The sequence below is a fragment of the Suricata suricatta genome, chromosome 2, assembly GCF_006229205.1.
Source record: "Suricata suricatta isolate VVHF042 chromosome 2, meerkat_22Aug2017_6uvM2_HiC, whole genome shotgun sequence".
Lineage (NCBI taxonomy): Eukaryota > Metazoa > Chordata > Mammalia > Carnivora > Herpestidae > Suricata > Suricata suricatta.
This window is the reverse complement of record NC_043701.1, coordinates 16,173,469-16,200,230: the sequence shown is the minus strand read 5'-3', so window position 1 is coordinate 16,200,230 and position 26,762 is coordinate 16,173,469. Positions and strand designations below refer to the sequence as shown.

At 39.8% G+C, this 26,762-nt stretch overlaps 1 protein-coding gene and 1 long non-coding RNA gene across 3 annotated transcripts in view; both read left to right on the top strand.

Annotated features, from left to right (window-relative positions):
• Positions 1 to 12,687, top strand: part of CHRM2 (cholinergic receptor muscarinic 2) — a 150,884-nt gene extending 138,197 nt beyond the window's left edge. The window contains exons 1-2 of one of the 2 annotated variants that reach the window (XM_029955435.1): positions 309 to 357; positions 10,667 to 12,687. In XM_029955435.1, coding sequence (XP_029811295.1) covers positions 10,715 to 12,115 — 1,401 coding nt within the window. In that variant the 5' untranslated portion in view covers positions 309 to 357; positions 10,667 to 10,714 and the 3' untranslated portion in view covers positions 12,116 to 12,687. Of the gene's footprint in view, positions 1 to 308; positions 358 to 10,666 lie in introns of those variants that run through there. The other variant, XM_029955430.1, reaches the window with a different exon arrangement.
• A 4,422-nt stretch (positions 12,688 to 17,109) lies between these two features.
• On the top strand, positions 17,110 to 21,430 carry LOC115305074. Its single transcript, XR_003914739.1, has 2 exons — positions 17,110 to 17,530; positions 21,199 to 21,430. It is a non-coding gene; the product is annotated as an uncharacterized LOC115305074 (long non-coding RNA).
• Positions 21,431 to 26,762: the final 5,332 nt, after the last annotated feature.

Genomic DNA, 26,762 nt, shown 5'->3' with positions numbered 1-26,762 from the left:
CTGAGACCTCTTAAGAGCAGAGACATTATTTCCTTCTTTTCTTCCTCAATGTGTCTTTTCCCTTTCCTCATCAGCTCACACACACACAGTGGTTAGGTGAGGGTGTCCAGGGCAGATGCTCTCAGCTTCCTATTTCCTTTCACTTGAGGTGTTTGGGGGATTAATGAGCCACAAAATTCTTCTCTAACATGTTCTCCTGGAGGTCCAGCTGTGTATCGTCCTGCCCCAAGATAACACAGACTAAAACTGCTTTGCTGATGGTACAGTTATACGTGAGGGAACAGACAGCCCGCCCCACAGGACGGACACTGCATAGCCTGTCTATCTGAAGATCGCCCCTTCTCGTGGATTATTCAGGTACAGACGTGGTACTTGGATACCTCTATAATGTTTACCGCCTGAACTTTAGCAGCTTTTTCTCAGATGACAAGGTGGGGCATGTAAAAGGTGCTGGGGATATTTACTAGCCAAGACCACTGGTAACTCGAGAAGGGAAGTGCCACTTTGTCATCCCTCTCATACTAGGCACAGTCAGCAGAGAACCTGCCTCTTGGGGAAAAAGAACAGGGCTGGCAAACTGTAGCGCCATCAGAATGAGAGGTTGGATTTTCTGAAGTGTTCAGAGTCCAAAGGGTGGGAGAGTTAGCTTTTTAAATATGGAGATAGGCTTGAGCTAATGGTGTCTGAAGAGGGGAGGGTGGAGGAAGGGGATGAGGTGGCAGTGACGAGGGACATTACAGACACTCAGTATGGCGGGGGCCCCATGGTTATCCCCAGGGAAATGGTTTTGTTGCAGGAAGGTAAAAGCATTGACTGTCCTGATTTACCACATAAAATCCTTGATTCTCTCCAACTAACTTGCTTGAAACTCCAAATTAGTGCTTTAGATACAAAAATCTTTGCTGAGTGGATGCAGCTTTTTATGTGTCCCCATCTCAATTGCCATTAGATCATTTAGTAAAGACTTTAATCTTCTCCATGCTCTCATTTCTCACATTTTAGTGGGATAACACGGTGGTCATTTTGCTCAGTTCTAGAAATAGGCTGCAATCAGACTCCGAGGACACAATCATGTTGTCTTTCGATTGGAAACAATAAAAATAGTTGCTGCCCGTGCTCTGTACACTTCATTACTATTTTATTTTTATAGCTTCATTGACTCTGATATGAATCATAAGTATTTGAGGCCTGTGTCATTTCTGTCATTGAAAAGTTAAAGGACACAGATTTACCCTTTATGGAGGTACATTCATTACTTCGGACTCTCTACCTAAATTCTAGGTGTTGCTACCAGAAGAATGATTCTGTCTGTTAAGCCTACATTTCTGGGTACATTTATTTATTTAAAGAGGAAGATTATGTCTAAAAACATAATACACTTTACTTTTCATATGTATTTTTTTATGAGAAGAGCAATGATATATTTTTCCTTTTTGTCCTTAAGCAATGTAATATCAGAGATGCGCTTACAATAAATATAGATTCCTCAGTAGAAGTAAGTGTCTTTTTCTCCACTTAACCTGTTATAAGATGGAAATTCAGAAGAAGGAAATTCATTTCTATGTGTGCCCTTTAATCTTTTCACAATTTCTGGTCCCATTAATTCTTAACTATTCGAGTTTACCGTTCAAAGGAAAAATATTAACCTACAACTTTCTTAGCTTCTCCCTGACCCTAAACTGATTGTTACTTTTCTTTTCAAAACTGCCCTTGACCTACTTACTTTCCAGAGCTCCGAGTTGCCTTATATTCTGCCTCAGCGTCCAGTGGAAGGCACGTGCACCATTGAAAAGGATCCCTAAAGGGATGCATTGTTTGGAATTGCTCAGCTTCTCTAGAACAACGGCTTTCATTCTAGAATTTTCTGTCAGAGTCAAAACAAGCCTCAAATCCTCTGCAAATTGGATTCACATGTTTAATTCAAAGCAATGAATTAACTAATTTAGAGTTATTAAACCAGCAGCCTGCCGACTTTAGGGGGAAAAAAAAGACACAGAATAAAATGAAAAAAAGCCGACTATACAAATTTCCAACTTCTCAAGATGATAAGAAAGACACAGACATCGACTCAAATACAGCTGCCTAATCATATACAACTTTCAGTAGCTCTCAGAGGATTGCTTCCATTTTCCTTTCACTCTTCATTGTCAGGGCATAATAACCTTTAGACAGAGGGTTTCTCTAGCTTTGCTGCTGTTTGCTCTAGAGCACTGTGTTTAGTCAGCACCATTTATGAGATTATGTTCATCATCAATACTGAGTTCTGTCAGATTCCTAGGACAGGAAAGGGAGGCTGCCCTGTGCTTACTCAGATGGAATTTTATTTGAAAAGTCAAAAGAATGGTTTATTCGTAGCATGTTTTGTTTATAATTGTCCAGACCTCTTTTCCTTTTCGGCAGGAGCATATAAGTGTGTGGAAAAATAACTAAAGTGTACCATGGACACAAAGGCAAGGACTAAATACTCATTAAATCATGTTAAGGTCTCTTTGCCTCTTAGGGTAGTTTTCTCGAGTAATGTTGTTTGGGATATGTTCTGAAGAAAGGAAAAGATAGTTTGGCAAACATGGAGTTGACGTCTGTCCAACGTCACTAAGAATAGTATGTTTGTGGGGAGCCTGGGAGGCTCAGTTGGTTGGGCGTCCGACTTTGGCTCAGGTCATGATCTCACAGTTCGTGGGTTCAAGCCCCGCATAGGGCTCTTTCCTGACAGCTCAGAGCCTAGAGCCTGCTTCGGATTCTGTGTCTCCCTCTCTTTCTGTCCCTCCCCTGCTTACACTCTGTCTCTCTCTCTCTCAAAAATAAACATTAAAAATTAAAAAAAAAAAAAAAGAATAGTATGTGTGACAGTTGGCCAAAACTGCAGAATGTGTACATCACAATAAGGGCTTGGAAGTTCTTTAACGTTTTTACATTGGAAAAATTCATGAATTTTCTTGTATTTGTACTAGTGTGGGGATCAGATTACTGTTTCTGCTACTTTCACTTTTTCTACCATTTGCTTTTATGTTTTTTCCTTTTTTTTACAAAAGTACAACCTGCATACAGTAAAGTACACAAACCTTAAGAGAACAACTTGATTAATGCAATTTGCGTGTGGTTTTCTTTTTTCAAATATTTGACATGATGCATATCTGGTGGAGGCTATAGTTCTGTGCTGAAGTTTTCTAAACTACACATTGCTTCCAAAATGCCTTTGACATGTCCTCTGAGATAGAATTTAAAACCCAGTGTAGGTGAGTTAACGGCTAAGTCACATTCTGTGTTTCGGAACCCACGGGTTGTCGGGCTCAGTGTGCTGGAGTGAACACTCACCTTAAGTGTATTGCACGTTTCTGAGAAAGGTAGTAGAATGCAGAATCTTGAGAACACAGTAAATACATATTCATATATGGAGATCAGGGTTCTAGGTATATACCTAGGTATATAATATATAAATGTCACACATAAACAAATAGAGAAGGAGAAAAAGAGAGAAAGTAGATCTACTAGGAAAGGCTTCCCGGAAGTGCTGTCTGTATTTTTTCACCCCATATGCCCAGCCTTCCTCCATGGATTCCGAGTCCTTGACCCTTATCAGTATATTGGCCCCGAGTAGCTGGAAACCCCATCAGCAGCATGTGCCTCCCTGAGGTTATAAGCTCTTTGTGAACAAGAATGTGGTCTATTTTGTTTGGTCATTGACTCCTCCATCACTTCCATCTTCCAAAGCCCTTAAAGGCATATGAAGCTCTGTTCACAACAGAGATTCAATAAGGTGCTTTAGAATAAAGTTTGGAAAACAAACAGAGATGGCCCTGGTTTCGGAGCAGGGCCCCGATTGCTTCTGTGGCCCCCAACCCACCACAGCTGCTCACATAGTAAACTTCAGGAGCTCGTGAAAAATCTCCTGATGTGTCCCTGGGCTAAAGGAAAGCCTGATAAAAATGGGGGGAAAAGAGTGGAAATTTACTCCATTTCTGCCTGATGTTGTCTAAGTACTAGAGTGTGGAACGGCAGCATCCAGCCGTCAGAGCAACACTGTCTCCTGAGCCTCAGGCTAGAACTCTCCCTTGCTCAGAAGTAAAACTGAAAGACATCCAAGATTTGTGGGGGTCATGACAATGTAAGCAACCTGTGTTGTCATCTGTTGTATCAGAATCAAAACTGAGACTTTCTTTAAAGAAAAGGGACATTGTTCCTCAGACTTCCTTAGAATCTCTCCCCATTTCTCTTACCATTCTCTCTTTTTCTCTCTGCCATCATTCACGGAAGGAGTGATTGGTCACTGATGTAGGAACAACCTCAAAGCCTGTTAAATACTTGTATCAATGCTATTTATAAACTAGTGGGATGAATGGAATGCTTAGAAGATCTAAAACAGAATATAGACTTTATGCCCCAGTGGGCATCTCTCCAAGGTCAGGGAAATTTTATAGTTAGAATCTCATTCACCGGATTATTATATAATACATGATATTTGTTTTTAAATATATAATTTAAAAATAAACTCCATTTGCTTTCTAATTGATGATAACAGAATGTCAAATTACCACATCTCATTCTTTAAAAAAAATTTTTTTAACATTTAGTCATATGTGAGAGACAGAGGGCAAGCAGGAGATGGGCAGAGAGAGAGGGAGACACAGAACCGGAAGCAGGCTCCAGACTCTGAGCTGTCAGTACAGAGCCTGAGGTGGGGCTCGAACCCACAAACCATGAGATCATGACCTGAGCTGAAGTGAGACACGTAACCGACTGAGCCACCCAGGCACCCCAACCACATCTCATTCTTAAGGCAGAGAGCAGATGATTGGAATGTCTCTGCTAGTTCCTCAGCATGTAGTCTTGCTCCTAAAAGGGTCTCATGTTTCACCATGATGCTAGATGGTATCATCCTATATTTTTCAAGTGTTTTGTAATAGTAGTATTTTTTACTGAAAGCTAGATATCTAGGCATAATATTGTTGAAGTAAACCTTTAATTGTCTCCGGATAGACTGCATGTTTAGTCCTTACATGTACAATTTAAAAAGGCGCCGTGGGCCTGACTGCTGTAGCAGTTGAAGGACTTTCAGGCAGCCCTGGTGAGGCTGATGATTCTCTCCTTCCTGGTTGCTCACCAGTGAGGCTGTGTGTCAGAGCCCTGTGTGAAAGACACGGACAAAGAACACTCCGAACTCCCTGCCATTTTTGGTAATGTGTTCAAATAGCAGCAGAAATTAGAAATCTATAAAAAGTAACATACACCAAGATTACATCTTAAAAACAAAAGTTAAATAAATATAAACAATTATAAAGTCAACTTCATGTGAATTCCTCTTGATTTCCTGTTCTGAAATTTTGCTGTCTAATTACAGATCTTCTCTCTGGATTCCAGTTATCAGTCCCGGACTACCCCCGCTCCTGTTTTGTTTTTCTTTGAGTGACTTTTCTTATTTTTCTAGAAAACTTTCTTTTTTATTATTCAATCAAGTTTCGTGTCATGGTGCAAGACAGTGGAAGAGTATGGCCCCATGAGTCAGATACCTAAATCCCACCCATAACCTCAGGACTTGCTGGCTCTCTCTCATTGTCATCCATCAAACTGAAAAAGACAATAATTCTTTTTAGGGTTATTGTGATAATTAAATAAAAATAGCATGCAAAAAATTCTAATACTTCGGTTCCTTGCATGTTGATACATTTATGACTAGCTTATTACACTATGGACGCACCTATGAAGAGACCATTGTATATCTGGCATGCTGCCTTTCATTTTTTTAAAATTTAATTTCTATTGTGTATCAAAATACACATCAGAATTTTCTTAGCCATTTTAGTTAGCATTCTCTCTAACTTCATAAAAATGTTATTGTAAATGTAGAACTTCTATGTAATTAATATGAATACTTTTGTGAGAGGTTCTATATTAATTCACATGGTGACATGTTTTTTGTGATGATTGCTTTTGGGAAAATGTTTTAAATCTTAAATGTCATATATTTACATAATCAGGAATCTTACGCACTATTCTGTATCTTATTGTGAAATCTCCTGTCCAAAGTTACAATTTTAGCTCGGACAAGACAGACGATCTTCTGTTGAATAAACCAAGGACCCAGCTTGAATTTGGGGCAAAAGATTTAGTCATGGCAGGTTAGAGTCATAAATAAAATATTTGGGGCACGTATTGGCCGCCAAGTACAAATGTTCTTCAGACAAACAAATACTTGTAGCAGAATCTGGAGTCAGGCTCTCAGGGGTTTGGATCTCAAATAACTTAATTCTTTGACCTTTAGTTCAACATGTATGAAAAAGCATGTAATAACCATAATCACCTCAGGAGATGCTGTGAAGAGTAATCAGGGTCAGCACCTATTAACTATTTTCAGTATTATCATTGATGATTTAATATTCTTGATAACAGTATTATTGATAATGATAATTGTATATCACCACTCCCACTACATCCTACACCTCCTCACTCTTACTCGATTTCATCTACACACACGCAATGTTTCTATTAACTATTAAGAAAAGTGATTAATCTACACCTATTTACCCAATGTTTAGTAGTAACGGCTTGTCTTAACATCTGTAGGTCATGAGTCAAAGACGTTACCTCACTTTGATGTTTCCCACAACCCTAGAAGAAAAATAGAGTTATTTTTGAAAAACAAAAGATTAAGCTTCATAGGAGTGTTTACTGACATGCACAGACTCACACAGCTAATAATTAAGATCAGAAATTAGCCCTCACTACTTTTAAGGATAATATGAGACCATGATACATTTCTCACTGCTGCATATAAAGACTCAAGTAGTAAAGAAACTAAAGACAGAAATTTTTTTCTCGTAAATTTCCATAATACTTTCAAAATTAGTCATCAACTAACATTGTAAGATACCAAATGGATTACTGTACACTTGCCGTTTTAAGATGTTGAATTCCCAGGGTCATCTTCATTGTTTAGTCTGTTGTGATTCTGTTATTTCATCTGCTATGTAACAATTTTTGCTTCAATAAAACCCTAGGATGCCACACCAGAAGTAAAAACTATTACAGAAATGTAAACAGCAGAGGAGGCAAAGGGGTGACCAAAAGAAGTGTTTTCCTTAATGGGAGAGGAACAATCCCTCCCCGCCCCACCTCAATGCTCATGCATCGTATGGGGAGCAAAGAATGGCATCTCTCAGACATTTGTCCTGGCTTCTAAGTGAAATGTTTTCCATTTTTATATATGGCATGACTATGAGCAAGCAAATATTAGAACTCAGAATTTAGAAGATATGATAGCAACTATGTATGTTAACATTGTATAGATTTGCTATGTCTATCTGGGTACGAGTTCCAAGCCCCCCTCTCTGCCCAGACAGAACCTGGCTCAGCCAGCAGCCTCTGTGTATAGTTCATATTATACAAATGCCTACCAATTTCACATCTTCTGGATACAGTGTAACTCAAGTGGAGCAGGGAAACTGAGAAAGAGTATCTAACTCAAAGGTAAGGATGATAATTTTAGTGGTCGATTTTTTGCTCACTAGCCTTGAAACCTAGAGTGATCACTTAACCCCCTACTGTGGCCTCAGCTTGTCTTCAGATCAAGAGGGTGATATGTTATGTTTATATATTTTATAGAGCTGTTAATAGAAGGTGAGAAAACATATGTTTGACAGCCCTAAGACGGTTTTTTTTTTCAGTTTTTTTGGATACTTTGGTTTTGGGGGGTTGTTGTTTTTAAAGTTTATTTATTTTTGAGACAGAAACAGCACAGAGCCCGATGGGGAACCCAAACTTACAAGCCATGAGATCATGACCTGAGCTGAAATCAAGTCCATTTCTTAACTGACTGAGCCACAGGTGCCCCTTGTTTTTAGCTGAAATGTAAAGCGTGCTCACTCTAACCAAGAAGAGGGGAAGATGAGAAAGGAGGAAAACTAACAAATAAATAAATAGAATCATACAGCTTTATGTTATTGTGATGTTTTAGAATAATAACAGGTGTTATTATTAGCACAGATGGTGGCAAGAGCCAGGCACTACATCAATCACTCTTATGCTTTCTTAATTCATAAAATAAAAGATCAAACTAGTTTATTTTTTAACATAAATGTTATATTTATGTATTACTTTTGAGAGGAAGGCACCAAAAAGCTTTTTTAAAACTAAAATATAGTCCTGTGTTTTATTCAAATGAATGTGAAGAATAAAGTGTCACATAGGAGATCCAGAAGGTAAATGTTATTTTTAATCAAAATGTATTAAAATGAACAATTTGTGAACATATAAATATAACTCAGCTCAAAATATGTCAGTGAATTTCATGAACAGGTAAAGCAAGCTTATGAGCAAGTCAGGATGCGGTCTTACAGTTACCTTAACTAATAAGGAATCATTGGAATAATGATTGGATTAGTGCAATTACTTTGTTCGAATACATTTCATGAATAAACAGTTGTATGAATCAAGACTCAAAAAAAGTGCTGTTACAGAGAAATGCTCTTGAGACAGTTCCACTGGGTAAGTAAATAGAAGTTGAATTAATAATACTAATTGTTCATCCTGTTTTGATTCCGTAAACATTTTTGAGCCCCAGTTACATTTGAGGCAGTGAAGCTGGATGGGAGCGCTACAAAGACTAGGAAGCCAAAACTCACTGCTTTCCTAGTGAAGGCGGAAAATCACAGATGGGTGTATCAGCTGGTGTCCTAGGTCAAAGCCATGGACAGGGCATCTACAAAGGTGGAAACCTGAGGGCTACTAACTGCAGTGGTCCCCCTTACCTGCTGGGGGATACATGGCAAGACCCCCCAGTGGATGTCTATTCTGTTATGCTTTAACAATACCAAACTCTTTGTAATACCCAGTGAGGAATATAATATTGAAGACAGCATTTCCTCCAAAGTGTAACACACAAGACGCACTGGGAACGTTTATGTGATGGATGAGCGCCAAGCCAACAGAAACAGTTGTGGTATACAAGGGTAGGGTGATACGTTGTGGACCAGATTTTAAAACCGGTAACATGGGGGCGGCTTCAGAAGTGTTTCCTAACCTGCCTTATAATTCTGAGTCAGGAGGTCTGGAGTGAGCCTGAAAATCTGCATTTTGTATAATTATAAAAGGGAATATTCATCATGGAAGCATCGAATAGTATTCTGATGCATATGATGTCAAAAGTAAATGACACTTTGTAAGTCCCTTTGGCTTGCCGCAGTAACTGACACCTCACGTATAATTTTGGAAGGCAAAATGGTAAGTGGCATTTCATTAGCATCATTAACCTTGATTAAACTCTTCAGTGTCTCCTCCAGACCTACAAAGTCATTTCAAATATGTAATCACTCTTCTGCTTAAATAGAACTATATTCTCTAACATTCTAATCCTGCTGTGATCATATCATCTTCTAACTATGTAACTTTCCACAACAAGACCAGAACACATGTATCTGCCTCTTTAACAGCTGCATACGATTCCACTGTAAGAGTATTCCATAATGTATTTAACCGATCCTCTGTCAGTGAGATGTTTTAACAATTCCAGGGGATTTTTCTACTATAGCATTTCTTAATGAACATCCTTGAGTAGACTTTTCTGCACCTATTTATAACTTTAGCTGAACTAGAACTTCCTATGTGTAGTCTGACGCCAGACTTTGGTGATATCTGAAAAATGATAGTTATGTGTTTATTTAAACATGGCAGGGTCTGGCAACAGCAAGTACACTCAGGTTCAATAATTGTTTCTTTAGCTACCCATCCCTGCCCCAGACCCAATGCCTCTCAGAGGCAGGGACCTTGTCTTAATCATTACCAAATACCCAGCATATATTGAATGCCTAATCCAGAGAGGGTGCTTGATAGGGATGTGAGGACAAAGTAAATGAGTACATTCTTAAACTGAGGTTTGTTTGTAGTCTTCTCTTGCTGATTGACTCAATATGTGACCTTGTATAAATGACTGACTCTTTCTGGGCTTCAGGTCCCTCTTCTGACAAACAAATATAAATCCTAGCCTGACTGTACCAAATATTTGGCAGAAAGAGCAGGAGAATAATAAATTCGGTGGTGACTTGAAAAATAAAACATTCAGAAAATTCATGTAGTTTATCAATATATATTTAATAAATGACTTCTTTTGCAGGATATAGAATATTGGGAATGTTAGCTTGTGATACTAGGTAAAGAGTAAAACAGATCAGAGAAAAATAATACTCATTAGGGCAAGTATATTGGCTAATTAATTATTGTTATATTTGTTATGATCAGTATCAGTATCATTATGAAAAAGGCTTACTTAGAGCTACTAGATGGAAAGGTGCTATAGACTATAAAAGTTACATTCTCAATTCTCTAAGTTTTATGCTTTCTTCCTCCTATTGCCTTATTAATTTTTATGTCTATACCAGAAACCTCTTGATGCTTTAGAAGGTCTTACATATAATTTTATTTAGTTTAATCCATCAGTAGTATACTCAGTTAAATTGATTGATGATAGACAGATATCACATCTAGATATGGACACATTCAGAATGTTTTCAGACTTTAAATACTTTGCCAGCCTTTGGAATCCTCCATTTAATGTTTTCGCCTTTTATGTGTGGAATCAGGGTAGATAGGTGCAATAAATATGGAGAGGAAGAATGAAGATTTTGGAGAAAAATGTTTCTATTGTATTTGTTAATTCTGTTCTATTTCCCTGCAGGTTTAAATGCATGTTTGGCTACTTGGCTTCTGATTGAGAGAGCACAAAATGAATAACTCAACAAACTCCTCTAACAATGGCCTGGCTCTGACCAGTCCTTATAAGACATTTGAAGTGGTGTTTATTGTCCTCGTGGCTGGATCCCTCAGTTTGGTGACTATCATTGGGAACATTCTCGTCATGGTCTCCATTAAGGTCAACCGCCACCTCCAGACCGTCAACAATTACTTTTTGTTCAGCTTGGCCTGTGCCGACCTCATCATTGGTGTTTTCTCCATGAACTTGTACACCCTCTACACTGTGATTGGCTACTGGCCTTTGGGACCTGTGGTGTGTGACCTTTGGCTAGCCCTGGACTACGTGGTCAGCAATGCTTCAGTGATGAATCTGCTTATTATCAGCTTTGACAGGTATTTCTGTGTCACCAAACCGCTCACCTACCCAGTCAAGCGGACCACGAAAATGGCAGGTATGATGATTGCAGCTGCCTGGGTCCTCTCCTTTATCCTGTGGGCCCCGGCCATTCTCTTCTGGCAGTTCATCGTAGGGGTGAGAACTGTAGAGGATGGGGAATGCTATATTCAGTTTTTCTCCAATGCCGCTGTCACCTTCGGTACTGCCATTGCGGCCTTCTATTTGCCTGTGATCATCATGACTGTGCTCTACTGGCACATATCCCGAGCCAGCAAGAGCAGGATAAAGAAGGATAAGAAGGAGCCGGTGGCCAACCAAGAGCCAGTTTCCCCAAGTCTGGTACAAGGAAGGATAGTGAAGCCAAACAACAACAATACACCTGGCAGTGATGATGGCCTGGATCACAACAAAATCCAGAATGGCAAAGCCCCCAGGGATGCTGTGACTGAAAACTGCGTCCAGGGAGAGGAGAAGGAGAGCTCCAATGATTCCACCTCCGTCAGCGCTGTGGCCTCTAATATGAGAGATGATGAAATAACCCAGGATGAGAACACAGTTTCCACTTCCCTGGGGCACTCCAAAGATGAGAACTCTAAGCAAACGTGCATCAAAATTGTCACCAAGACCCCTAAAGGTGACTCATGTACCCCAACGAATACCACTGTGGAGCTAGTTGGTTCTGCAGGTCAGAATGGAGATGAAAAACAGAATATCGTGGCTCGTAAGATTGTGAAGATGACTAAGCAGCCTGCCAAAAAGAAGCCTCCTCCCTCCCGGGAGAAGAAAGTGACCAGGACGATCTTGGCTATTCTGTTGGCTTTCATCATCACGTGGGCCCCGTACAATGTCATGGTGCTCATTAACACCTTCTGTGCACCCTGCATCCCCAACACAGTGTGGACAATTGGTTATTGGCTCTGTTACATCAACAGCACTATCAACCCCGCCTGCTACGCACTTTGTAATGCCACCTTCAAGAAGACCTTTAAACATCTTCTCATGTGTCATTATAAGAACATAGGCGCTACAAGGTAAAACACCTTTGTGGAGAAGGAAGGTGGTCAAGGGAGCTCGGGAAAAAGAAAAGGGATAAAAAGACCTCCCGGTTTTAAAAATCTCTGCCATTGCACTTTACAGTCTTATTACGGAATGTGCAATTAAGGAGCCCGACAGTGACACTTTTATCGTGCCTGTGCTCCGGTTTGAGAAACCCGCACCTTATCAAGAAACCTGTCAGGTTCAGAGCAACGAGACCATGAAAGAGACATGTTGGAATTACGGATTTAAAGAACAATCTACATGTTCTCGTACTCTCTTGAAGAAGGGCTTCTGAATCTACAGTTTTCTCTCTGCACAAGAAGAATAATAACCTCGCTCCTTTTTATTCCCATTTTTTTTGTTCTCATGTGTCCATATGAGGATGACATACCACAGTTACAAGCTAACATGGAGACCTGAACATAAAGAAATAGACCTCACACAATGGAGAAGTGAAGGAAGAGAACAAACAAAAAAGGATTTAGAAATGGTCTCCACATTGTTAAATGTTAAGCATATATTATTCTTTTGTTTGAGTTTTATTTGGAGAACTGCCATGTAATCAGTGCTTTTTTTTTTTTACCTGTCCCTTTTCCCACAATCAAAAGAAAGCAAACAAACAAAAACGCCAACAGATCATATCATTATTTTTCATATTATGGCACTGGTTTTTTTGTGTATCCCTGTTCTACATTGTGTAAAGACAAAATCTGCAAGACTTTCGCTAAATACAACCAGAGATGGCCATGAAAATGGGCATTTCATCCCTGCCCACTGTGTCCTTTGCATTCTGTGAGAATGTAAAAGCCTATAAAGTTTTAGTTTGCTTATGATCCTGTAGGTGAAGTGTTTTCACCCATCTGGTTTTCTCCTAAACTAGTTTCTTAAGTTATTGGGACAGCCTACCTAATACATGCTTGAGAACCAAAGTCATTTTTTAAAGTGAGGTTTTGTCAAATTAAATAATGATCATCTTCAATTGGAGAGAGTTTACTGAGGCCAGGTGAATTTTGAAGTAAGAAAATAGAAGCCTCAGAGGGCATTCTGTTTCAGCCTGAGTCTGCCTGACCCATGTATGAAATGCTAACTTGTAAAACATGAACTTCTGGCCTTTGTCAGCAGGATGAACCTGCTTTCTTCGCTTGGAATCCTAAGTAGGATTAGCGTACTCTGGTGGCAACAGTGACTCCTGGGTCACTCCCAAGAGAATACGACCTTCTCTTCAATGCCTGCTAACAAATTATATTCAATTTATAGTCCAGTGAGGCTGTTTATAGCCATCCCATATCCCAGTGGAGGAGGAAAACATAATTACAAAACATTTCTTAGAACCACATGTTCCATGTTCCTCTAATTGTGAGTTCTCCCTAAAATATTTTAACTTCTAAGGTCTGTCCATAGAAGTTCTCTTTGTGATAAGAATGTGGTGGGTAACTAAGAGGCCAAGTGAGGTCGGCAGACTCTGAAGAAGAATGTAGGTAGCTGCACCTGTGGCCTTTCTCATTATTTTTTTAATTTGAGACCATAAAAAGTCCTATCAGGAACTGTTACCCAAACAGTGGCTTTCTATAGAATCTTGTCCATGGAGACCCTTTTTATTTCGTGCCCCTCATAAACATATGATTGTATTGATTCACATTTAGCTATTTTTATCCCTCAACTTTTTTTCTTGCTGTATTTGCTATAGTCTTAAAATCAGATTTTCTAAAGACGGCCCAGTCAATAGAAATCAAATTCCTAAAACTCACTTCGAATTTCATATTTTGCATTTCAGATGTATGGGCCTTATGATATCTTGACCAGTAACATCAATGCGAGTAGCATGATTAATTTGTCAGCGTTAAACCTTAGTACTTTATAGTTGGTTTGTGTGTGTATGACTTGCCTCACTGATGGCATCACAACAGTTTTGAGAATTACACGCAAAAAAAGCACAAGGTAAACCAAAAAAAAAAAAAAAGAACAGTTAGTAAGAAGCAAATTGCTAACGGTAGTTGTATGTAACTTACCCTTTATATAAAATAACTTATTGTTGAATAACCCCAAGAATCATCCGCATATAAACATACAGCATCAGTTCAGACAGATTCTTTTACTCACAGTTACTTCAGTATAAGTGTTTACATATAAATCCACATGTGTTTTTATTTTATTTCTTCAAATCAGTGAATCAATTGAATGGAAGGAACATCAAGCCAATGGGCTGCTTGGTTTGTTGTAAACAAATCCATGACTGGCTGAATGTTTCTCTTACTCAGTTGTACTACTCTGATGGAGATTCAGCTGTCGTCTGGAGGAACTCTTTGGATCCAAGGACTCCGGATTCTGGATTTGGGTCTTGTTGGTCTGCTCTAACAGTTCCACTCACCATGAATCAAACTGCCTCTTACTCTTCATTGCCGTTACACCCTCCCTCTCTTCCTTCTATTCTTGATCTTCACCATAGCCACCACAACCTCGTTGAAAGAGAAACCATCACGCATTACAGAAAGGAAATGACTATAGACGGACACATCATGGAAGCTTTGTCAGCTGGGATCAGAGAAACAGGAAGAATGCTGAAAATGGTAGATGATGAGAAAGATACGGCGATTGTATTCAAAGGTCTGCGTTAACTATTGCTGGACTTGTCTGTTTCAGTGGCTCTCACGCAGGAATGGTTTCGCTTCCCAGGAGACATTTAACAATGTGTAGAGGACATGTTTGGTGGTCACAACTTGGGGGAGAGCTGCTGGCATCTGGTAGGTAGAGGCCAGGGATGCTGCTAACAGCTTTCAGTGCACAGGACCACTTTCCCTCACTTACACAACTCAGAATTATTTGGCTCAGTGTCAACCATGCCAAAGTTGAGAAACCCTTGTCTGTTCTAAGGAATTCTAGAACTTGCTTTGTAAAAATGGGAAAATAACCCTATATCACTATTAGAATATCAGCGCAAATCGCTCACCTGTTTGTAAAAGGTAATGCTCACCAATTGTGTATCAGACACTGTCATCCATTAGTCCAGTGTATTTATAATTCACTGATCGGGAACACAGGAGACATCTACACGTCCAGAATCACCAGACTGTGCATGTCACACATTGTTTCCAACATCTTAATGTCCCTTCGTGATTGCCACAGAGTCCAGTCAATTGAGGTTGCCAGTAACTGACCATTAAATGGTTGCATTGATGTGGTCAGTTTCTGTTGGAGCTACCATTTTTTCTTTCAGAAACATCAAGAGCCTCTTTCAGAAACGATAGGGTTCATCTCTTTTATTTTCACTGGAAAGGTAAATATCTGTCAAGAATTTCTTCTCTCCTCATAGCAATAATGTAAATATTCCAGAGTGGTCTCATAAGAAGAGGAGATTAATAATGTCAAAAAGCCAGTTCATTTCTTTAAAAAAAAAAAAAAAGGAAATGATTACCCCTTTACCATTTCACATTAATTTAGTACCAGCTCCTAAGTGTTAGGACAAAGTCACCAATATAATAAATCACATGGGATAAGCTTCCCACTTGAATGAGGAGCTGGACAACCCACATACTTCTGCTTTTTGTCCATTCACTGCTTTTTTGATCACAGAGATCTGACATTGGGGAATATGGGAGTTCAAAATGATGGCAACATAGACGTAGAAATGCGATCTACTTTTATTTTCTCTTGCTTAATTCATTGGTAGTTGCCTTCTCCTAGTTTGATAATATCCCTTTCAACAACCACAGCACTGGTGTTGCAAATAGATTAGGGAAGCACCCAAAGCTGGATGAATTGTGCAAAGTGTATTTTCAGCATGTACATACAATACCAAGCCTCTTAAATCTGCTTCTTTTAAAAGGGTGCACGCTGCAGCATGAACTGTGTGCATATTTAATGTATCTTCCTGGAATATGCTGTATGCTTAATATACATATTCTATAAATAAAGTAATGAAATGTATAATAGAAATACATATTTCTGTATGCAAATAAATATATTATACACAAAATCTTAATATGCAATATGGTATATGTTGCTTCAGAGTAACAAGACTAGATTTTATATTCCCAATTTTTTAAAGTAGGTTCAGTTTTTGAAGGAAAGGGTGTAAGGACAGCCAAAATCCTATCCATATTATTATTATGCTGTTTTATAATCTTTGAAAGCATGATGGTGATTTTAAATATCTCTTGGAGGAATATATTAATAAATCTCGGCTGGTGTCACCCCACGTGATCAGAATGCTCTTTGCTCCTGCGCTCCCTCCCGACTGGCCTGTGACTCGAATCTTTCTGGCTGTTACTGTTCCAACAGCTGTGTTGATCTCACGTCTGATTGCCTGATGAGATTGCACCCAATTCATTGACACCAGCTTTGCTCTCCTCCAAATTAACTGATTTTTGTCAAATAAAAAATAATCACGCAAGGAGGAAAGGATGACCTTCAGAATGTTTTTCATTCTGGAAAACAGGTAAAAAACTGTACACGCGCTCTGTTTGAGAAGCCATTCTTTTCAGTCTGAGTCTGATACAGCATCCTGTCCATTAAATGCCAGAAATGTCTAGTGCAGATTGATGCTGCAAGTTTCACTTATGAGATAGGTAGGGTTTTTTAAAAAATTTTTAACGTTTATTCATTTTGTAGAGAGAGTGTGAACGGCGGAGGGGCAGAGAGAGGGACACACACACAGAATCTGAAGCAGGCTCCAGGGTCTGAGCTGTCAGCACAGAGCCCAACTCCCGGATCAAACTCCCGAAGCACCAAATCATGACCTGAGACAGAGTTGAAGGTTTAACCCAGTCAACCAGACGCCCCCTAGGTGGTTTGTTTCCGAACGCCCTACATTTTATCCACAGCACTTCTCTTCCTTCCCTTGCTGCCCACTCAGCTACCCACATTCCCCAGAACATTTTCTTTGCCTCGTTAGCATGAGTTCCTTGTTAGCAATTACTGCTATGATTTTAATTGATCCTGGGCGCCCCGTCCCAAGGGACTCTTGCATTTTCATAGAAAAGCATGAGCACCGACCATCTGAAAGAGTCCCATTCATCTTTAATTGCAATGGGAGAGTCGGTGTTCAGTGAATTCTAGTTTTCTATGCAAATTTTATGACCTGCTTCACCATCTATACTTCCTAAATTTTACCTGTTATTCCATAATGCACCCTGGTGCATTGTTGCTTCTTATCTGAACCAAAGTCATCTCTAGAAAAAAAAGTGGGGTGTTCTATCAATTCTCATTAGTGTCTTATTGTTCAGTGAGATGTTCTCATTTCATTTTTTTAGAATGTCATTGAATACTGTATCGATGAATTGTCAAATGTTATTCCTGACTAGGTGGTGGCAAATAATGAGACAGGAAAAGCATCTTGTCATCATAAAGGAAGAACTTTCCACGTTATACTACATATCAGTCTTTTTTGATCAAAAATTGAGGCAACAGATTGTGGTAAGTTGTGGAATGTAGATATTTATTAAATTAGTGACATTCTATAAAATCTGTTCTTTGGTTCCAAAACACACACACGATAAGTCATGGGAAATGACAGAGAAAAAAAATGTCATCCATTTTTCTTACTTGCACCATTAACCCTGCAGCTCATCTGACTCCTTACACTGTATCTTTCTGGAAACGTGCATATCTTCGGAGATTTTGTTGAAGGATTTTGTAAAATGAGTATCCTTTTTGAGGTCATTATTATTGGGAGATCAGGGATAGTGTTAATGGATAAATGGTGTGTATGCATCGAGGAAGAATTAAAATAGATTGCAGAGGTGGCCAGGTCAATTCTGGATGATAGTTGAACTGTTTGTACAAAATACAGACATCATGATTCTCTCAATGTTTAATTTTCTTCACATTGTGACTCTTACTCTCCCTACTGCCTCTGTCTAAGGAGCAGGTGCTTGCATTTGTGAGGGTGTGAGGGTCTTTGCCAGCCTCGTATTGTATCTTGCCACGTGTCAGTGGGTCTCAAACTCCAGCCTTATATAGAATCACCTGCAGATCGTTGGGCCCGACAGTAGGTCTGAGACGAGGTCTGAGAACTTGTGTTCCTAGCAAGTTCCCTAGTGATCCTGATGGGAATTACTCTTTGAGAACAACTGCCTTCTTTGGTTTAATGAAAATTTTCACCAAAGCATTATGTCTTAGCAAGACATCGGTTACTGATGGCAAAAACTTTACATTTAACCCACTAACCACAGGAGAGGAAATTTTTTCTTAGACATGAAGTTTGTTGCTTACTTACAAACAGGCTTTTGGTATTTTCAGTCCTTTGGGAAACTTTTAGTGCCATGATCTTAACACCAGAGATTAAAAATAACCATATTGATAAATCTACTTCAAGAATCATTGGCATATCAGAGTTTAAAGATAAATATAGCAGAAGCCTGGATTCTGTGATATCTCCAAATGCATTTTTTGTGTTTAATTTTGAGAGAGACAGCGTGAATGGGGAAGGGGCAGAGAGAGAGGGAAACACAGAATCCGAAGCAGGCTCCAGGCTCCCAGCTGTCAGCACACGGCCCAAAGCAGGGCTCAAACTCACAAACCACAAGATCATGACCTGAGCTGAAGTTGGATGCTTAACCAACTGAGTCACCCAGGCGCTCCACTTTAAGAGTGCATTTTATGTTGTCTCCTTCATCATATATTTTTGCATAGGCTATATATGCAAACACATTCTCCTCATATGAGCATTTAAAATGAATCATTCTGTTATTCTGTTTCAAAGTAATGTTAAATAAAAAATATTTGCATTTTAGAAGGAATTCTTCAACCTCTTAACCCATACACACACACACACACACACACACACTCATATATATAAACACATATGCACGCTCATATACACACACGTACAAATACACACAAACAACATATAAACACAAGTTTCACCTTAAATATCTTGTCAGTGCCCATGGGCACAACCTTCCCAAAAAGCATTTGGATCTCTGCTACAGAAGACATTGAGCTCAGGTCAGCCAAGTGGTACTGAAGAAAAAATTCTGTGCTGTGGTCAGTAAACTGCAGAATGTTCTCAAAGCTGTTAGGATCAGTAAGTTTTGGCTTTGTGTCTGCCACCAACATATCCCAGTTGTCTGAAGAAAACTTCTCTAAAAGTCAGCAATTACATTAAGTCATGGTGAGAAAATAGGCCTGAAATACATGATAATGATAATGCCTGGAAGACACATCTACAAATATGTCTTCATGATGAGTATTCCCAAACACTATACAACTATCCAGTTTGGTGTTTTTGGTCTCAACCTGACTATATGGAGAGCTGAGTGCGAGAAAACAGTAATGATTTCTCATCACATTTCTTCCAAAATCCCTCTCAAGACATTCCTGTGAGGTTTATAGCTCTTTACCCCTGTGGAAGGTCTAAAGACACGAATGATACTTACTTTGAATATGCAACAGATGAGCCAACAGTCCAAATGTCTCATATCCAGAAAAACAAGCAACCAGACAGGCAAGCCGCATCTTGCAGAAAAAGTAAGATCACCAACCAGATTATTTTGCTTTCCTTGGGATCCTTGCTTTTCTGTATTAGTGAAGAAGTAAAAGAGGTCATTTATAGGCCCGATATTAAATGGCTGAAGAAAACCATTTTATTTTTTTCTCAACCCTATTGGGTAGCATAGCTTATGTAGAAATAATAATCTGAACAACTCTGCATTTAAGCAGAAAAGATAACCATAAAGAATAAAATTCGAATAAAACAGGAGCAGTACAAATATGACATCCTAGTGAGAAAAAAGACATACACCTAAGCTCTCTCGAAGAAATAACAATAAATATTTAACAGAAAATCTTTTCTTTTTTCCAAGTTCTTTATATTTTTTTGTATGCTCATTTCCTCCATCTCATTTTAGTATTTTTGCTCAAGGTTTTACGAATGCTGCTGTAAAAGTAATTTTCATAAATGTTCTGAGTGGCAAACAAAAACCGTTTCCTTAGAGCTTGTGTTTAATTTTTGTTGTAATTGACATGGCTACTCCAGAAAGCAAAAAGACATTAAAAAAAAAAAACAGCTGACAATTACACATGCTTTATCCAAACAAACATCATAGCAAAAATATGGCTTTAAATAATAAAAAAAATTCTGTGTACACAATGGCTTTCATATGTAAATATATCCAAACAACATGGCATCGATTTTCCCTGCGGTCTCAAGGGCCTCCCACTGCTGTTCACAGTCCGGTGGACCGACGCCGGCTCTCGTCATTCCGAGAAGAGCCCAAGGCCTGTCAACGTGCTGTTTGAAACCAGGCCCTGTGGGGACATGAGCAGGCATGATAGTCAGCTGGGAACTTGTCATGATTAAGTATTGGACGTAAACCAAGCGGTGAGAGCCTGTTAAGCCCTTGTTGAACCCGCGGTGTGAGAAACCGCATGATCACAAGCTTGAGGATTGTGAATAAACGAATTGGAAGTTGCAGACATGATAGAAAAAGCAGTTTAGCCCATGCTCAGTATACATGCATCTGTTCGGAAGCACATTTGAACAGACAAGCATGAATCCTTGGCCGAGTACAGGTTAAATATTTTACATAACTGAAAAATTAGGATGATAGGTCATATTACCTATAACAGTTCCTAAAAGTCTTGTTATGATTAAGGAACCTGGTATCCTTGTTTCCACTTTGCTTTTTATTGGAGAGTAAGAAATACAACATTTATTAGAAACACGCAATAGTGTAGCGTCCTAGTCTTTTAAAAAGAATCTTACATTTGGAGCACCTGGGTGACTCAGTCAAGTGTCCGACTTCAGCTCAGGTCATCATCTTGTGGTTCATGAGTTCAAGTCCCATGTCAGGCCCTCTGTTGACAGCTCAGAGCCTGGAGCCTGCTTTGGGTTCTGTGTCTCCCTCTCTCTGCCCCTCACCAGCTCACACTCTGTCTCTCTCAAAAATAAATAAATGTTAAAAAAATTAAAATTTAAAAATTTTACATTAAAAGACATATTTAAGTATATGTGAACTTGATAGGCTCTTTAATGATAATCTCATTTATATATAAATTGGATTAAAGACCTATAGTAGTTGCTATAAATTACATGTATTTATACAAGTCTGCATAATTATATTACATTTTATTTATAAAAGGAAAGAACGTGTTTAAAGACATGATAGTAGGAATTTAATGGAAAGTGATTCACAAATGCAAAGAATGAGGTATGTACCAGTGGAAAATACTCAACATACCAAAGGAGTGTTGGCTTAAATGTTGATGAGGCCCGTATGCAAAAACATTCCAACTTCCCACTTCAGCACATGCAGTGTCCTTGGATGTGGTTTTGCCAAGCTGTATGACTAAATAAAGCATTATAACAGAGAATTCAACAATAAGTTTTTTTCATTATAATTCATCACACTTAGAACACACCGGTGAACATTTTGGAAGTCAGACTCTGCTGTACTCCTGGGTACACTTTAAGAAAGAATATCAACTGGTACAAAGCCCTCCCTTGGGAAAGTACTAATTTTAATGCAAATTAGTGTGAGCTCTGGCTCTCCCCTTGCAAACTTTCACTTGGCTTTCTCCATCTACCAGATGGAAAACGTTCCAGAGCACTCTTTCTATCCTCTGCTTTCTACTTCTCAAATAGCGAACGGACTGGAAAGAGAGATTCCAGATTTGCTAAGGATTCTAGAAACACTGGGTGAGCTAGGTGTGAAGGGAAGCTTTCCTTTTGTTGTGTGTGATTTCCTCAAATAACTGACTTTGAGACATTAATTTGGAGTTCCTTTCCTCCTTCCAAACAAGGGCAAGTAAGTCAAAACTCACACAACTAATGCCAAGTGTCCTTAAATTACATAGGCTGGGAGGTACCAGGGTAAATGGACTGAGAAATTACTGTCCTTGCCAGTGAGATAAGAGGAAAACATTTCCTTCAGAGATTTTCACACCCAAGTTTATAACAAATTGAGATTATTTGATTCTTAGGGTTGATCACATGTCATTTGCCGCCTGTTCTCACCTCCATCTAAAAGCAGGCACTCTTGTAGCCTCCACAGTGGTCATAGACACCTCACTGATGCAATGGCCAGTTCCTTAGGGCTCCATACTCCGTGCTCTCTCGGCTCCTGCCACAACTTCAGGTGTGGTTATCATCCTAAATGTGACCAGACATAATATCATCTCCACCCCAGGCTTCTCCGCCGTCTACCTCAGAACCCGTCTTGGAAACCACGAACGTACCCCAGACTCCCCACATCCAAGCTCATATTCATGATTTCACCAACGAAACTGGCCCCATTCTGCTGTCTCGTAGCCCATCATCTATTAGGCGTACAACACGGACACCACACTGTCGTCCTCGACTTCCACCTCAGTCACCCTTCAAAAGTCCTCCACGTTTTACCTCCTAAGTATCAAATGTGTCAAATCTGCTCATCACCTTCTCCGGTTCTCACTGGTGCCACTACGTAGTGCAAGCAATCTCACTGATTCTGCTGCATCCAGTCTGGTCCCATCCCGTATGTCTGGTATCTGAGCAGAACAAGCTTTTCAGAAGAGAAATCATAGCACATCACTCCCCTACTTAAAATGTGTTAGTGAGTCCTTCACTGACAACGTCCACATATCTGTATCTGGCCCGCAGGCCCTTCGTGGACGAAGCCCCTCCCTTCTCTCCAGCCTCACCTTCCGGCGCAGGTGACGTCATCGCTCTTGTGTCACTGCCGCAAACCACACTCGGTCCCTCTCCTGCCAAAAGATTTTAGCACGTGAGCTTTGCACAACCTTGCCTGAAAAGCTCTCCAGACCTTTCACTACCTGGTTAGCTCCTAGAATCCTTTAAGTCCCAAGTCAAATATGACACTCTCAGAAATGTCTCCCCTGACTTGTCGGACTATGTCAATTCTTCCACTGTGACTCCCATAGCGTTTTTCACAATTGCAGTCTTATTTGTGTTTGTAGGATTATTTGAATAAATTCTTGTCTCTGTTTGTAGACTGTAAACTTTGTAAGTACCAAGACCATGTTTGGATTTTCCACCTGAGGCAGGCCTAATACGTAGTCACTGTTTTCTCTACTTTCTCTACGTAACATTTTTTCTCTAGGTACTAGTCATATGACCTTGAGAAAATCATGTAATTTTTTTCAGATATAGATAATCTATATTTACAGGTATACAATATTACTATAAATTGCATATGTTTATATAATGAATACTTAGAAGATTAGAAGTAATCATGTAGCCTCTAGCAGGCTGCTCAACAAAGAAGGGTACTCAATAAAAGCATGTATTTATAACACTTCTTTCTTTTTAATATTTTATTTTTGAGAGAGAGAGAGAGAGACAGCATGAGCAGAGGAGGGTCAGAGAGAGAGGGAGACGCAGAATCTTAAGACAGACTCCAGGCTTGGAGCTAGCTGTCAGCACAGAGCCCGATGCAGGGCTCGAACTCACAAACCATGAGATCATGACGTGAGCTGGTTGGACGCTTAAATGACCAAGCCACCCAGGTGCCCCTTTATAACACTTCTTACAGTGGAAGGCGGTGGGAGAGACAAAAGATGGCCTTAAGTGTCCCGGAGAGCCAGCCCATGCTTTCCTGCAACACATGGGGCCTCTGGGCCTTCAGCATCTCATCTCCCAAACAGAGAACAAACACTGAAATGCCCAAAATGCAGTTATTCTGCCTTCTGAGACATGGTTCAAATTCTTTCATTTCTTTTCGCTACATATTGCAGTAATAAGGTTATTGGTATCTTACATGGATCTAGTTCATCTTACATGCCAGGCCTGTTATTACATAGATGTGGCTCGAATCATATGAGGAGTTATTATTATATTCCTATTTTAAATAAGGAACCAGAGAGACTCCATGAAACCAAGTAATTACCCAAGGTCATTGCTGGTACTGGTGCAGCCAGGACTCACAGCTCAAAAGTGGTTTATCGAAAGCAGGAAGCTTATAAAAGCAGCCTGACCTGGGTTTGTGGGTCCAGGCCTGGTTTACACTGGCTGCCTGATTCATTCGTTATGCATCCTTCCCCCCGCCCCTCCTGAAAGAATGCCAGCTTGGATAATATATGGTTATCCTTTACTTTGGGCGACTAGAGGGGCACTAGGCCAGCTAGCAGTTGGAGAATGGCTTCTGGTCCCGATTCTGTCATTTCTGAGCTGTACAATCTCAGGAAGTCTCATTTGTTTGCTTGAGCCAAAATATGTTATGCTAAGCGCTTTAAAGATTAAACAAATTACTGTCGGAAATATTTTATAGATTAGAATTGATGCTTAGGAGTTGATATCTGTAGTCTATGATGCTTTAAGCAGCTGCCTGGAGCTCATCTGATCGGAGGACTTGAGATGGATCTGTGTGTATCTGCATTTAGAGTGGACACACCACGAGGTGAGCCTTTCGGAGAATTCAAGCTACGGAGAGTCCTTTATTTTGTGTAGTACACTGAAAGATACATTGAGACAGAAAGTGGAATGCTTCCTAGAGCAAATTCATCCATCTCTTTCCTGCCTAAAAATATGATAGAGGCAACATCTAAATCATATTTTAAAAAGTACGAGTATCTCAAGTAAACAAACAGAAGAGGATGAGAAATGACAGGTAAACTCATTTTGTAATATAAGCAAGGAAAAGCAGAGCAATGCACCCTCTGCTATTTCAACCAAGACGTATTGTCACTCTCTTAGTTTTACTTAGCTGTGAGAGGTAAGATAAGTTTTCAGGAAATTTGTGGGTCAGTATTGAACATCAGAAACATAGATACATTGTACTGGAAAGAAAAAAAGAAAATATGTATGTGTTAGTTATTATCACACATGTAATGATTATATAACTGGGAACGTGTACTGGATCCCAGCAGGACCAACATGTGTGGGAAGGGCTGAGGGGCAGGAGGAGCTAGGTGGCACATCTTTTCCCTTTCTGGGCTTGCTGGGGGTGAAATGCAGCGAGCCCTCTACTCCCAAGGACTGCAGCGCTGTCACAGCTGGGGGACATGGGGCCAGGGGCAGGGCTCGTGGGAAAGAAAGTGTTACCTTCCTGCCAGGGCCCTGGTTTTTAACTTTACTCTTTTGTGGAAGGATTCTGAAAGAAAACTAGTCTACGGCCATACCACCCTGAACGCGCCCGATCTCGTCTGAAAGAAAACTAATAAAATACACTTAAGCCGAAACCAAAACAATATAGATAGACAGCTACCTAGCTAGCTAGATGATAGATAGAGATACATGACGTCTAGCTAGCTAGATATATAGATAGTTCCCCTCCAGGAAAGATAAGTAAATAATACATAACATAATAAATATAATATACGTAATATATACTTATATATTCCTGTATTGACACACCACTAATACTGTGTTCCACAGTGAAGCTCTTAGGAGTCTAAAGTTTTTGATAAGGCTGAACAGTTTGGGTTATTTTTCCTTTTTCCCCCTTAAACCCTTCTCATGTAGCTTACAGTTACTGAAATATGGGGAATATTAAAATTCTCGGATACTCTGGGGCTTCTGGGTGTTTCAGTCGGTTAAGCATCTGACTTCATGAGTTCAGGTCATGAGCTCATGGTTCGTGTGTTTGAGCTCCGCATCGGGCTCTGTGCTAACACATCCTGTTTCGGATTTTGTGTCTTCCTCTCTCCCTGCCCCTTCCCTGCTTATGCACTGTCTCTCTCTCTCTCAAAAATAAATAAACATTAAAAAATTTCTGGAAAAGATTGTTGGGTACCCTGGCATTAGTCTTCAAACAAAACGGTTCCTGCTCGCCTCAAACAAAACAGTGGACGCATCATGAGTGGAAAAAATGTCCCGTCGTAAAATGCCTACTGACTTTTTCGGTGGACTTCACACATTTTGCCAAGCCAATCCCCATACCTCCTCTTGGAAGTAGTCACCGTTATCCCCTTTCCCAGATGAAGAATAGGTGAGTCGTGAAGTTTAAGGGTTTGGCCGACACTGGCTTGGCTGCCTGTAAATAAGGGAGCACCTCGCTCTTTCTCATTTAAGGAGCGCACTCGGGCAGCAGGAAATTAGCAGACGAGGACTCTCACCCGTGCTTAAGGTAGAAGATATTGTACTTTCCTTCTCTACAGGTTTGAGGTTGTAAGGAAAGTCTTTTAGGGACTACTCGGGCACGAGTCAAGAATTTCAGGGTGTTGTCGTAAGGTAAGCAACCTGAGGTCATGTGAGTGCAGTCCAGTGGGCTCTGTCATCCCCAAATGGTGCTGGCAGGGGCCAGCTATGGGTCCCATCGATTTAAATTTTTAATTTATTTCAAAATAGCATACCCATTCAAGGGAGTACTAAATTTGCTTTTCAAAATAGTTCAAGTATGATTGAGATCTAGTAGGTATTTTCCTAACTAGAACCCAACTTGCTAAAATTAAAATCTTTCCTTTGTGTGTGGTGAAAAAAATCATAGTCATCTTTAGAATATTCTAGGATAAATTTTGAGAAGCTGCTTGAGGTTTTCAAATTAAATTATTGAATATGGAAGCCAAGACTTTAATTTTCTATCTCCCTTATTCACTTTCAAGAGTTTTAGTTTTTTTAATGTTTATTTATTTTTGAGATAGAGACAGAGCACCAGCAGGGGAGGGGCAGAGAGAGAGGGAGACACAGAATCTGAAGCAGGCTCCAGGCTCTGAGCTGTTCAGTACAGGGACCCACGTGGGGCTGGAACCCACAAGCTGTGAGATCATG